This window comes from Wolffia australiana, chromosome 16 (assembly GCF_029677425.1).
Source record: "Wolffia australiana isolate 7733 chromosome 16, ASM2967742v1".
NCBI classification, from domain to species: domain Eukaryota; kingdom Viridiplantae; phylum Streptophyta; class Magnoliopsida; order Alismatales; family Araceae; genus Wolffia; species Wolffia australiana.
The window spans coordinates 7,852,105-7,865,992 of NC_135850.1; the positions used below are offsets into that span (position 1 = coordinate 7,852,105).

The following is a 13,888-nucleotide window of genomic DNA, read 5'->3' on the forward strand; positions in this document are numbered from 1 at the left end:
CTTGTATTTTCCTTGAAATTAGGTGGCCCTCTTCCCTTGGAGGACAAAAAGGAAGTTAATATAAACTGTGTTCAGCTCATCAATCTCTTTCATCTAGTTCTCTTCGTCTTTGATACCTCTCTTCCCTATAGTAACCCTAGGGTTGCAATAAATTGGTATCAGAGAGACATACGTATGATATATTTAATCCTGGCATTTAAACCTGTAGCTGTTGATTTAGATATTTTATATTTTATGAAAAATGCAAACTACAGATTTGAGAAGGTAAATTCACATGAACCAATCCTAAAAATCGCTTACAAAGTAAACTTCTCCAGCTCCTCCTTAAAAAGGCACCTAAACCTATAGTTTTAACACCAAAACACCTGGTTTCTTGCCCCTTCTAAATTGGCCCATTGTGCAGTTTGGTCCATTTATGCTATTTAAGTAACAAGTTTCATGAGAACTCGACAAGTGAAACAATAAAACCTGTATTAGCTTTAAAGCTTAAAGCATCTTTGCTGCAAACTTGGGATTTCTTGCCTGGTCTGTATTAGAAAATTTTTTATTCTTTAATCTTAAAATAAATACCTGATAGATATGTAATTGTTCTGCTGGCCCAGGTTAAGGACAAAGGGGTTTGGTTGGGTGCTTTCGAGGATGTTCCCTCATCTAGGAGAGGAATAATTGTGGAAAGCATGTTCCCTCCACTTCAACGTTCATCTGATATGCCAGTTGAGGAAGAGGACGAACCAAGGGCTGATACTTCTGTTGAATTTTCATCCCTGACTCACAATTCCAAGTCAGAAACTAAGGCGCATGAACATCTTCCCCTTGAACGCTGCATGAGGATTGTCCCTCATGATCAAAATACTGGTGCTTTCTTTATAGCCGTGCTTCAGAAACTGGCACCCTTGCAAGGCAAGTAAACTACCTTTCATCTTATTTTTCCTTTTTCCTTCATGACAATGAATATTTCACCATTTTTCAGTCAGCTCGGAGAATAATCCTCCTCAACAGAAGAAGAAACCAGCTGAAAGTGCGTCTGAAGAAATTGCCAAGGGAGATTCCCAGAGTGAACAAAATCTCTCAGAGGCTAAGTCTGGAAACTTGGCTTCGTGCATGTCTCAGAATGAAAGAAAATGGAAGGGGATTGATCCTGTTGTTCTCTTTGAAGATGAACATGTCATCAAGGCCATCAGAACGTTCTACGGCATTGATGAATCATTTCCACTTGAGGGCCACCTTGTGACAAGGAACTTTGATTTGAATCATGTTAAAAGGATTTACTACTTATCGACATCAGCTATTAATACCGTCAAGTTGAATTTCATGGCAGATCAAGCACTCAAGATAACATCTCTTGGCTTGAAGATTTTTGTAAGTTCCCCTCTAATTACATCGTATATTTTTCGCCCTATTATCCGATGGGTAATTCTTTTCTAGACATATATATATATATTCCTTATAATATTTATGTTAAAGGTGCACTAGGAAGGGATTCTATTTCCGAATTACATTTTTAAAATTATTGGTAAAAGTTTTTTTCTAAATGTATTTGTGTATTTCCTTATAATAGTTGTTTTATAGTTGTACCCATTTTTGGAAATTATTGGTAAAGTCCATTTTCGAATTGTACATACTATCTGTTACAGTTGCATCACATGGGTAATTTTCTTTCAGAATCTACATGTTTGAACAGGCTTACTGTATTGATGTGTATCATGACTCTGACTTACGTTTCAGGAGAGACAAACATCAAAAGAAGCCTATGCCGATTCATCATGTGCATTCCGGATATCCTCTGAAGGATTGCCGCTGCTTCTGCCCTACATAAAGAAGCAGATTTTATATTCTTCGTTGGCGGACTTTGATAACCTCCTCAAGAACAGGAGCGTAAAACTTTCTGACTTCATTGACAGTGATATGGCGCAAAAGGCGTCAGATTTGATGCCGGGGTGTTGCGTTGTGGTTTTGAACAATGGTGGGTTCATGAACAGATCTTTATACTTAAAATTTATTGGCATTTTAAAATGACTATGTTTATTTTGCTGTGAATATGTACAGGTGATCAGGCAGTAGAGAACTTTATAGTGGATGCATCGACGGTTGCGATTGGATGTTGGAAGGGTAAGGCAAGCCTGAGCGTAATGGTTTCCGAAACAGATTCTAAAGAACTGTTGGGGAGGTTATCTTATAAGTTTGAAGGCATCAATGGAGTGGAATTTACGACTAACATTGGCAACACTGAGGATGTCGATGAGGCGGCCCAAGTTATAGAATATGATGAAGAAGAGAAGACTGATGATAGGGCCTGAAGCGTAGACGATTTCTTATGTATTCTTCATTTGGACTTATTTAATCTTTGTAGATGATTTTTTTGTTATATTTATGTCAAGGAATTTTTATTCTCAGGGTTGTGCATTTTCATTAGATTTGAGGAATGATAAAGTCTAAGGTCAATTGTGGGATTCAGCTATAGGCAGTAAAGGCTATGGTCGTAGTTAGTAGAGAATTTCAAGCACAAATGCTTAAATAAAATGCTGAAATTTTCAGACTACTTGTGGGCCAAACTGAAAACATTTTTATATACATGGAAGGATTTTGAATCCATCTCGAAAGTTGAAATGATTTTTATGTTTATCCCCGATGTAGCGCAGTAGCCTATTTTTTGAGGCCCATTAGCAACTTGTGACCCAAGAAGGAGATTCTTCTAGATTAACAAGATCTGCAGAAAATTACCTAGAGCCCCTCAAAATCCACTGATAGGATTTTCTTTAATAGGATTTTCTAACAAATTCATACATGACAGAATCCTCTGGCAGATTGTTCTTTTGTCAGGATATCTACTCTAACTTGTCAGAGCTGCATATCTTCTGTCATGTCTCATTAGGATCTTCATAAGCCACACAAATATCTCCTGACAGCTTTTACAGGCCCTAGAATCCGCAGGATATCTCTGCTCAGGGCTGTCAAACTGCTTATCCTCTGTTTTAGCTTTGTCAGAATTGTTTTCTCAATGATTTGACTTTTCATTTCATGGGTATAGTCACTATGGACAACCCTGCACTTGTTGTGGCCTATATAAGGCCCTCATGCACCCTTGAAGGGGCATTATTGAAGTATATTGTTTTGTTGAAACTGCTGTTTCTCCCTTTTGAGTGTTCTCTTTGCTAGAGAGTTCTTTAGTATTTGTGGATTTAAACATAATCCCTTGTGGGCTCAACGGTTGGAGAAGCTAGTTCTGTTGATTCAGGACTTTGCTCCTTCAAGTAGAGCAACGCTTGTGGATTCAAGTCCTGTTCCCATTATTTGTGTACTAAGGTTATGTCAATCCCACATGAAAGAAATCATGTTTTTTTTCGGAAACACTAGTAAAGTGAAATGTATAATGCCAGTGTTGTGTAAATATTTTTGTAAAACACCTAACAAACCCGAAATGGCATGTTATACAATCCACTTGAGAGTCAATGACAATAATATGGCTCAATATTAAAGAGTAACCGTTTGAACTTTTATTGTTGGTTGACATACAACTAAGAATATAATCTTTACGCTATCGTAGTATATGAATATCTATATGAATTCTTTCATTTATCTTTACAAAAATGAATATCTACGTGAAGTCTTTCATTTTATCCATTTTTTAAAAATGAATATATATATGAATTCTTTCATTTTCTCCATTTTTGAAAAATGAATTTATATGTGAATTCTTTTATTTTTATCTTTTAAAAAATGAATATCTTTGTGAATTCTTTCATTTTTATCTTTTCAAAAAAATGAATATTTATGTGAGTCAACTCAGAAGAATATGGAGTTACCAGTAGCAGGAGGCAATTTGGTAATTCATAATGAAAACAAACAGACTAATAAAAGAAGATCCGATCTGATCTGAATTTTTTTTTGTATGACTGACCTGGTTAAACTTTGAGGAAACAAATCAAAAAGCCTCGACACTACATTGAAGATTCCAAGAATAATTATTTTAGGTGTTTTTACTAGTAATATGGTAAAGACTCTTTTCTGTTAAGGATTTAATATTTGGACTATGACAATACTATAACAATACCACTTTGAATTTGGAATTAAGAAGAAAGTAATTTATTGATTTAAATTGTTGGACCACTTCTTGATTTGTATGTATCATTCTTGTGCAGAGCCATGCCAATCTTCTCTGCATCATTCCAAATTTATCAGATTTCCACAAGGAATTAGCTAAATTATTAGATTAAGTGCAAGCAATGGTTTACAATAAAACTACATAAAACACATCTTTTACTTATTGATCGATTAAATTGGAGAGCAATGACCAATGAAATACATCAAGCATATTTCCGATAATACTAGAAGTCAAATTATTGGAATTAAGTCACCTAAATATTCTGCCCTTCAAGTCGTGAGAGTAATTGACTCGCAGCCAAACATTATACTTTCAGGCATGTTTAAAGTCCCACGGATTGAACAAATAATGTCTCCTCTCATCACCTTCACTCTCTTTACAAATCACTCCCTTGAAATCATATTATTTTTAAAAATGTACTATCAGTCAGTTACATCTTTCTGTTCTCTATGAAGGTCATTGACAACAACATGAACAGTGGTGACAATAACAATGATTAGAATGTTGATATTGACGATGGCGGCGATGATGGCAGCAACAACAATGATTTCAATGTCAACGAAAATGATGATGATAATGATGCAGCCTATAATGTCAATAACAACGATGATGGTGATGATGACGACGATGGTGACAACTTCAATGTCAATGAAAACGATGATGGCGACAATGATGGCTTTGTCGACAAATGGCGATAATGACAACGATGCTTTAATGGTGATGATGACATCAATGTTGAAGCATGACTATGATGACAACAATAATGTGATACGACTCTTCCACATACATACGTGACGCAAGAAACGCACCAGGACCACCCGTGCGGAGCCGCGCGGGGGAGACTATTAGAATCAAGATTGAGCAAGAAGGCGGGGGATCGAGCAAGTAAAACAGACTTTCATGAGGAGGACCTCTGGACTCGCCGACGCTTTGAGGGCTGGACCAGGGAGATACTCCCTTCCAGAGGACAACCGACTGATTCGGTTCGCCGCATTGTTTCATTTTCCTTGCATCCTTATTCTACGAACTACGATTGTGATTGCATAGATCACTCGAGACCATTTCAAGCTACTATCTTGAATTCTTGAGCCAAGTTTCATTTCAAATTCTTCATATTCATTGGGAGCATAACATAATGATGACAATGATGATGACGATGGTTATTATTATTACAACAATGGTGATGATGATAATAATAATAAGGACGATGATGACGTTGATGACTATGTCAACAATGATGATGAAGATGAAGTCAACAACGATGATTATGAGAATGGCGACAACAATGATGACACCACTAATGATGTCGATGTTGATGATGACGATGACGACAATGAGAAAGATGATGATGATGATGATGGTGACAACATTGATGTAGATGTTGAGGTTTTGGGACTCTGCAGACAGTTAACGCCAATGGGGACGACAATGATGACACCACTAATGATTTCGATGTTGACGATGATGATGACGACAACAATGAGGAAGATGATGATGGTGGTGGTGACAATATTGATTTAGATGTTGAAGTTTTGAGACTTTGCAGTCAGTTAATGCCAACAGGGACAACAATGATGATGCCACTAATGATGTCGACGTTGATGATGATGATGATGACGATGGAGGATGATGATGATGATGATGTTGGTGACAACATTAATGTAAATATTGAAGTTTTGGGTCTCTGCAGACAGTTAACGCCAACGGGGACAACAATGATGACTCCACTAATGATGTTGATGTTGATGATGACGATGACGATGACGGAGGAAGATGATGATGATGGCGGTGAAAACATTGATGTTGATGTTGAAGTCTTGGGACTATAGTGCAGGGCCTTGGACGGGATGATTTTTTCGTCCCAGGATAAAAAAATCGTCCCGTCCAAGGGTTTGAACGAAATTTGGGACTCAAATTCGTCCTGGGAAGCACCGAACTTGATGGTTTTTGTCTCGTGGAACGAAAAACCATCAGTCCGAAGGTCTCGGACGATGGACGGACGAATCTGGACGAAAAACCGCAGGATTCAGATCTGACAGTTGAGATGTAGCCACGTGGCCTCGCTATGACAATTTGCATCAAAGTCCCTGTGTTTTTATGCGCGTGCAAACTGACGCCGCTCAGAAATAATTGTACATGTCGCTTTGCATTCTCTCTTCGTATTTCCCTTAAAAACTTAGAAAAAACTATATTAATATATTAAAAATATAGAACGGGTTTTTTTCGTCCAGGACAAGGGACCGGACGAAAATTAGTCTCGGGAGGACTGGATGGGACGGTTTTTGTACCATCAGACAAAAAATTTGTCCCGTGTTTTGTCCGTGCACTGAATCCGGACGTCGGATGGCACAAAATTCGTCCCGTCCCATCCATAGTCCATGCCGCTGGCAGTCCTGAACTATACTTGAGACTCTGCAGACAGTTGACGTCAAGGCAGACAGCTGTTGACGTTTAGGCCGCAATAATTTCGTCATCCATACCGATTCATAGTTCTTCAAGTCAACGATTTAAGATCCAAAACTGTTACTTTCATGCACCAAACATGAATCCATAATCATCCATCACCATCATTAGAAGATGATGCAAGAACGCCGACCAATTCCATGGCAGCAAAGCCAATCCTGACGAGTTTCGTGGGTACCCACCAAAAAAAACTCCTCCGAATCTCAACGGGAATGCTAAAATCCTGAATAGCGAATCGAATCAGCAAGCTGGGCAAGGAGAAAGCGAGGAAAGAACGAACGGATGACTTCTCCCTGGCTCGTCTCGGCTTCAACGGCGGCTCAGACTACGCCTTTGCTCCCATTTTCAACGCTTCTCTGCTGCCATTCTTCTCTCAGGAAAGCTCGGAAGGCGAACTGGATAAAACCCCCCATTTTGAGGTCGACGAGGCTCTTACAACGCCACGCCAGACTCGCTCTCTCGAGAGCGGAAGAACATGAGCTGCCGAGCGAGGTAGAGGAAGAAGAAGATAGGGAAGATCTTCCAAAGTCGGTGCTCGTTTGGAGGGCCGTCAAGCTGCCCATCTACTCCGTCGCCCTCGTCCCCCTCACTGTGAGTGTTTTTACCGCATGCTCTTCTTATTGTTTTTTGCTGAATTGTCATTTGGGTATCTGAGTTTCGTAGAGATTGTCTTTAATCTGGATGGGTTTTTGTTCGTGGTCAAGGAGCGACGAATACTGAACAAAATTCGAAGAGATTATCTCTAATCTCTCAGTTTCGAAGATATTGTCTTTAATTTGGTGGGGGTTTTTGTTCCGTGGCCAAGAAATCGAGAACAATGAACAAAATTGGAAGAGATTGTCTTTAATCTCTCAGTTTCGAAGATATTGTCTTTAATTTGGTGGGGTTTTTGAACCGTGGCAAGGAGCGGAGAACAATGAACAAAATTCGAAGAGATTGTCTTTAATCTTTTAGTTTCGAATATAATGTCTTTAATTTGGCGGGTTTTTTTTCCGTTGCCCAACAGCGGCGAACAATAAAAAAAATTGGAAGAGATTGTCCTTGATCTCTCACTTGTGTATATTTTGGTTTTAATTTGGTGGGTTTTGTGTTCCGTGTCGAAAGAGCTGAGAACAATGAACACGATTCGAAGAGATTGTCTTTAATCTCTGAGTTACCAAGATTTTGCCTTTAATTAGGTGGGTGTTTTTTCCGCTGCCAAAGAGCGACGAGCAATGTACAAAATTCGAAGGGATGCTTTTGCTCTCTCAGTTTCAAAGAGATTGTGTTTAATCTTGTGGGTTTTTTGTTTCCTGGTCAAAGAGTGGAGAACAATGAACAAAATTAGAAGAGACTGTCTTTAATGTCTTAATTCCGAAGATATTGCCTTTAATCTGGATGGTTTTTTTGTGCCTTGGCCTAAGAGCGGAGAACAATGAACAGAATTATTTATTTTCTTTTCCATTGAAACAGTTGATCTTCCGCTGCAGGTGGGGAGCTGTGCTGCTTATCTTCAGAGTGGAGTTTTCTTGGGGAAGCGTTATCTTATGCTATTGGGCGCATCAGTTCTTATAATTGCTTGGTTAAATCTGAGGTAAAATCAACTCAATTGCTTCATTTAGCTTGGTGGAATTACCTACTGATGCCCGACCTCCAACTTTTCTGGTGATTTAGCAATGATGTCTATGATTCCATCACTGGAGTAGATAAGCAGAAGAAAGAGTCTGTGGTCAACATGACTGGCAGGTTTAACCCCTTTCTTTTCATTAAATAAGTTAATTGAGGTTTTAATTTTTTCCTGGAGTTTCTGATTAATCTCTCCATGAAAAAGCCGGGAGTGGGTTCTCGCTGCTGCCAACGTTTCTCTTGTGCTTGGCCTCGCCGGCCTCGTGAAAGCGTGCATCGAATCTGGAGATATCCGGTCAATTTTTTTACTGGGTTTTTCGATTTTTTGCGGTTATATTTATCAGGTACAACCTTGTTATCCTTGTCATTCATGGGTTCTTATTTTCTACTTTAAGTTGAGGCTGCCATTAACTGAAATAGGGAGTATTTCTATTTTTCTTTTCAGTGCCCGCCATTTAGACTTGGGTACAAAGGCCTTGGAGAACCGCTGTGTTTTGCAGCGTTTGGGCCGTTTGCTACTTCAGCTTTTTCCTTGTCCATGGGAGGTATTTTGTCCGGGTAAATGCTTTTTAAAAATAAAAATTGTCATCCCATTTTTAATGATTAAAATTTAAAGATAATCTTTTTGCTCTATCAGGTCAGTTTTGTCTGCATCACTCCTCGTGGGGATAACCACAACGCTGATTCTCTTCTGCAGTCATTTTCATCAGGTAAGTGTTTTTATTGACCCATTTTAATTCATAATTTTTTTCTGCAACCAATGTATGAATTTTCTTATTTTTATGCTTGTTTTGTCAGATTGAGGGCGACTTAGCTGTTGGAAAGATGTCTCCTTTGGTATCCGTTCTTACTTTCTCTCTTTGATTGTAAGAATTTACTGAAAGATGTGAGAAATACAATCACAGGTGAGGATTGGCACATTGACGGGATCAAAAGTTGTGATGGTGGCCGTTTACTTGCTCTACTTTCTCTTGATTGTCTTCTGCATCGGAAAAGCTCTTCCACCATCTTGTGTGGTGAGACCATCTCTAGAACAACCATCAACCGCCGTTTCTGATTCAAACTTAGTTCATGCTCCTGATTTTTTATGGCAGTTCCTTGGCGCTTTCTCCCTACCTGTTGGCAAATTAGTGGCAGATTTTGTGAACGAGAACCATGATGTAAGTGAGAAAGTAAGAATTCTCTTCGTTATGCTAAGATTTTATATTTTTAAAATATTTTTGTTGCCTCTGGTGTGCCACAACAGGATAAAGTTAGAATCTTCATGGGGAAATACTTCTGCGTTCGTCTGCATATAATGTTTGGTACTCTCTTGGCGCTTGGATTGGTGCTGGCCAGAAGACCTTGGGATTTTCGATTTCCCTTCCCATCATAGATAAAGTATAACAACGTATAGAAATTAAACCAATCCACTCATTAAGAGGTGGGTTGGTCGTCTTGACAAAAAGTTTCGAAGTTGTGATTTTTCTGGCGCCCCTGTATGTTTTACCCTGCCAGATGAGCAATATTTAATTCAATTTGATGGTCAATCATGATAGAATTATGTGGCCAATAATGCAGTCACACTCCTCTATCTTGCTTAAGTTCGTTGAAAGAAATCATGAACATTAATGTTTACATTTGATGTTTATAATGAAGTCCAAGAATATGTGCAAGGATGACAGAATAATGATAATATCATAACACAATGACTAGTTATCTTTTGACTAATGTTATAAAAATCCTATTCATATGATTTACAATAATGACATCAAAATATCAGAATAGAAATATCATTATCTATTCACATTCACATGATGAGAATGGTTGATCTTGTAACCATTCCTGTGGAGACATTATAGAAAGATAGATGGTGCTATACATCAATTATAAATAAGGCAATTTTCAACAATAGATGGTATTATACAAGATAATGGGACTATGAAAATGGAGAGGCGAGTTGGTGCAAGTTACTATATTGTAAAATTGAGGCAAGTAATATGAAGAATAGAAACTATAAAACGGTGATTAAAGAAGCAAATGAGTAAGAAAGAGATGGAGGATGAAGGATAGAGATAGTGATTTATGATGAAGTGGATGGTGATAAACTCAAATTTGTGGTTAAAAGTATGTTGTTGATTTGAGCTTAATCAATAAAAGTTATAACCAATGTTGTGCATATTTTTTATTCATTGTGTTTATATCTTATTTTAGACTCTATTCTTCTATATATTCTCAACTTATAACAGTAATTTATGTTGTTAATCAATTTCTCTCAATACATGTGTAGGCCTTAGGGTTGGTTGACTCAAGGGTTGGCTCAGCTGACTAAAACCAACCTCTAACCCTAGGGCAAAATACATAGATGAATAAGGTTTTGCAGGTTTAGAGGAAACTAAATTGTATCAAGTCCTAGAGAGTGTTTGATATAATCTGTATAAATTATAGCGATTAATAGATAAATTAGCACACTAGTGGAGTGGTTGTAACAAGGCAATCCTTGATAGCACTACTTATAGCATAATTTTAATTTTGATTTGAAATTTTAGAAAAATCTGCAAGATCTATATATTCTACATTCTCCAAGGTCATTTGTAGATGTAAAACCTCCAGGTCTGAGTGTATCCTGTTGGTATCTGGATGTGATGTATCACCACCCAAGAACACATGCACAGAACCCCCTAACTCAATCCAACTGTGCCCGGGTTGCTTCTGAACTCCCTGTTTCTTCATCAATCTCCGCACTTTCATAACCTCTGCCCATTCTCCGACAGCAGCATAGATGTTTGACAGCATCACATAAGTCCCTGAATCTAGTGGCTTTAGCTCAGCAAGCCTCTTTGCCACTGCTTCAGCGAGATCTATGTTCAGATATCCCTGACATGCTCCTAGCAAAGCACTCCATACTGATCCATCCGCTTCAAAAGGCATTCTCTTGATCACCTCACATGCCCTGGTCAACAGCCCTGCTCTGCTCAAACTGTCAACCAAGCAAGAGAAATGCTCCGACCTCGGCGACATCCCATAGTCACAGACCATCTTCTTGAACCAGATAATGCTATCATTAACCTTCCCAGCACGCCCACATGCAGACAATATTGATAGAAATGTCACATTATCTGGGATGAATCCACTGGCTGTCAATTTGTGCAACATTGTGCAGGCCTCCTCATAAAGACCATGCTGGCCAAATGCGCTGATGATGTTGTTCCAGGAAACTAGATCTGGAGTTTGAATTGTTTTGAAGATTAAATTTGAGTCTCCAATACTACCGCACTTGCTGTACATGGTGATGCATGTGTTGCTCACTGAAATGTCTGAGTTGAGCCCAGTCTTAATTCCAGTGGCATGGATTTGCCTTCCAGAACTTATGGATGAAATAATTGAACATGCCATCAAGAGAATGAGAAGAGTGGAACAGTCTTGTCTGATACCCAACTGCAGCATTTGCACATACAGCCTGAGAGCTTCTTGACCCCGCTCATTGTTTACATAACCTGCTTGATGAAATTAGGAAACTTTGATGTTTAGATTTTAAATTCTTTCTTTGAATCAAAAAGTTTATAGGTCTATTTATTTATCTACCAATTTATGTGAATCTATATACCAATATACTTTTTCATCAATCTAGTGTACCAATCAGCCTATCAACTCTCCCTCTATTTATCTATCCATCTATCTGCATCTATTAATGTATCCTCCTCTATCTATCATCTACCCACAAATATAAATCAATAAATCTATTTTTAAAGTTTTAATGATTAAAGAGAGAAGAAAAATTACCCATGGAACAAAAGGGACCAAAAATCACAGTAAAAAGAGCAACCATGGAGTTCTTCTCACCAGACATCATGGCATTCCAGGAAACAACGTCTTTCCCATGCATGGCCATGAAAATCTCCCTCGCATCCTCTAGTCTTCCTTCCCTGCAATAACCCGCTACCATGGCTGTCGCTGCGACCACGTTCTCCCCAGGCATCTGGCAAGACAAGCTCCCTGCTTCCTCAATCAGTCCATTCTGAACGTACCCATTTATCATCACTGCCCAGGAAACGGAATTTCTCCTCTTCATTTTATCAAACAGGTGGCGGGCACGGCGGATATTCCCACATCGACAAAACCCATCGATCAACGAAGTGTAAGAGATCACATTTCTTAATGGCATCTCTAGGAAAAGTCTCTCCGCTTCATCAATTCGATCGCATTTAACCAGACCGGAGATCATACCGTTCCAAGAAGATGTGTTTCTTCTGGGCATTTGGCGGAAGTACTGAAAAGCCTGGTCGACGTCTCCGCTTTGGAAGGATGCCGAGATCATGGAATTCCAGGAGATTATAGTTTTTTCAGGCATCTGCTGGAAGAGAGACTTCGACTTGTTGAAATCTCTTCTACCACAGTAGGCAGCGATCATGGTGTTCCAGGACACCGCATCTCTCATAGGCATTTCTTCGAACAGCTTGCAAGCGCCATCCATGTCGCCATCTCGCACTAGCTTGTTGATATTCAGATTGGATTCGTATATCTTGGATGATGATTTACTGCGACGGGAGAGGCCTCGGAGCAAGTGAAAGGCTGCCCCTTTGATGTGTGAACGGATGGAGATGGGCATCTACTTCCAGGCTAAGAACATCAAAGAGAATGATTGATTTAACTTAAGCTTTCCTAGATAGCAAGTGCAATCCCATAAGAGAGAGAGAGGGACATACAGACAGAGAGAGAAAGAAACAGAGGGAGAGATGGCCAGACAGACAGAAAGAGAAAGAAACAGAGGGAGAGATGGCCAGACAGACAGAAAGAGAATAAAAGAGAGAGAGAGAGAGAGAGAGAGAGAGAGAGAGAGAGAGAGGAGGGACAGAATGCAAAAAAGGAGAGTGAGAGAGAGAGGGACATACATATATAGAGAGAAATAGAGATAGAGTTGGGGAGAGAGACATATATGCAGATAGAGAGAGTGTAAGGCCTCCGTACTAACTGCTCTCTCTCTTATCAGTGCACACTTATCAGTGCACACTTATCAGTGCGAATAAAAGGGAATAAAAGAGAATAAAAGAGAGTGTGAGTGCACACTTATCAGTGGGGAAACCCCGCAGACTTGGACCCGGGATAGGAAGCCGAGCTCATCACATGTAAGCCAGACGCATTATGGGTGATGACACTCATCCATGATATTTAAACCCAACGCCCACACAGTGCTCGAACTCGCGTGTAAATCAGGGTAGGTCGTGTGCGCGAGGGCTACCACAGCGGGTAGCCATGGCACTCGGAGCTCCGAGATAGTTGCTTGATCACTTGGCATATCCTTATGTTTAGTGCCGTTGCGCACAGTCATTAATGCTTGGGGCACGATCATTGTGACGCCGATGTGGACCAAAGTAGTGGAGGTGTTACCATGGGTGAATATGGAACATCAAGGCTGGGCCCAAAGTATGGTGATGGTAGGGGTGAATGTCAGGGTGTGTATGGACAGATGAGCTAAGGACCATGGCCCATGAGTGTGTGGCCTAAGGCATTGCTGCTACAAGACCCTAGAGCGTCACTACCCATAGGCGCGGACTGCACCTCTTCTCAACTTTCTTGTTCTGACCTTGTGCCAATGTAATGGTTGCGGCCACCAATGTATCTTTACTTGTGTGGCAATAAAACATCTTGAAGTTCTTCTAAGAGCTTAAGCCCCAAACAATTTCAAGCATTCCAAAGAGACTTCCACTGCACAAGTGAAGGCTGCTCAATGTTCCTGCC

General features: G+C 39.6%; 3 protein-coding genes and 1 non-coding gene across 7 annotated transcripts in view; 2 read left to right on the forward strand and 2 right to left on the reverse strand.

The window, feature by feature from the left end:
* The window catches only part of LOC144713481 (uncharacterized), a 31,060-nt gene extending 28,667 nt beyond the window's left edge, over nt 1-2,393 (forward strand). For all 3 annotated transcript variants that reach the window (XM_078588071.1, XM_078588073.1, XM_078588072.1), the window contains 4 exons: nt 603-904; nt 975-1,359; nt 1,726-1,963; nt 2,047-2,393. In XM_078588071.1, the coding sequence (XP_078444197.1) occupies nt 603-904; nt 975-1,359; nt 1,726-1,963; nt 2,047-2,297 (1,176 nt within the window). In that variant the 3' untranslated portion in view covers nt 2,298-2,393. The remainder of the gene's footprint in view (nt 1-602; nt 905-974; nt 1,360-1,725; nt 1,964-2,046) is intronic.
* A 1,700-nt stretch (nt 2,394-4,093) lies between these two features.
* LOC144714063 (U6 spliceosomal RNA) lies at nt 4,094-4,193 on the reverse strand. The gene has a single exon (XR_013584224.1). It is a non-coding gene; the product is annotated as a U6 spliceosomal RNA (small nuclear RNA).
* A 2,551-nt stretch (nt 4,194-6,744) lies between these two features.
* On the forward strand, nt 6,745-9,699 carry ABC4 (UbiA prenyltransferase family protein). Its single transcript, XM_078588689.1, has 10 exons — nt 6,745-7,156; nt 8,035-8,138; nt 8,219-8,290; nt 8,376-8,514; nt 8,616-8,728; nt 8,808-8,880; nt 8,969-9,007; nt 9,076-9,186; nt 9,265-9,330; nt 9,417-9,699. Exons 1-10 carry the CDS (start codon nt 6,848-6,850, stop codon nt 9,543-9,545), a joined length of 1,155 nt encoding a protein of 384 aa, XP_078444815.1. The 5' UTR covers nt 6,745-6,847; the 3' UTR covers nt 9,546-9,699.
* Nucleotides 9,700-10,329: 630 nt separating this feature from the next.
* Nucleotides 10,330-13,191, reverse strand: LOC144714022 (pentatricopeptide repeat-containing protein At4g21300-like). 2 transcript variants are annotated; one of them, XM_078588765.1, is made up of 2 exons: nt 11,933-13,191; nt 10,330-11,646 (listed from the first exon to the last, which is right to left on the reverse strand). In XM_078588765.1, the coding sequence occupies exons 1-2, from the start codon at nt 12,756-12,758 to the stop codon at nt 10,676-10,678; spliced, it is 1,797 nt and encodes a 598-aa protein (XP_078444891.1). In that variant the 5' UTR covers nt 12,759-13,191; the 3' UTR covers nt 10,330-10,675. The 2 variants fall into 2 exon arrangements, with proteins under 2 accessions (XP_078444891.1, XP_078444892.1); XM_078588766.1 differs by having other exon boundaries at nt 11,993-13,186.
* Nucleotides 13,192-13,888: the final 697 nt, after the last annotated feature.

Coding starts and splice junctions, on each gene's coding strand:
- ABC4 (XM_078588689.1), top strand. CDS start 6,848: ATGACTTCTCCCTGGCTCGTCTCGGCTTCAACGGCGGCTCAGACTACG. Junction 7,157..8,034: donor TCGCCCTCGTCCCCCTCACT/GTGAGTGTTTTT, acceptor CTTCCGCTGCAG/GTGGGGAGCTGTGCTGCTTA. Junction 9,008..9,075: donor TTGGAAAGATGTCTCCTTTG/GTATCCGTTCTT, acceptor ATACAATCACAG/GTGAGGATTGGCACATTGAC.
- LOC144714022 (XM_078588765.1), bottom strand. CDS start 12,758: ATGCCCATCTCCATCCGTTCACACATCAAAGGGGCAGCCTTTCACTTG. Junction 11,647..11,932: donor TGGTCCCTTTTGTTCCATGG/GTAATTTTTCTT, acceptor TTCATCAAGCAG/GTTATGTAAACAATGAGCGG.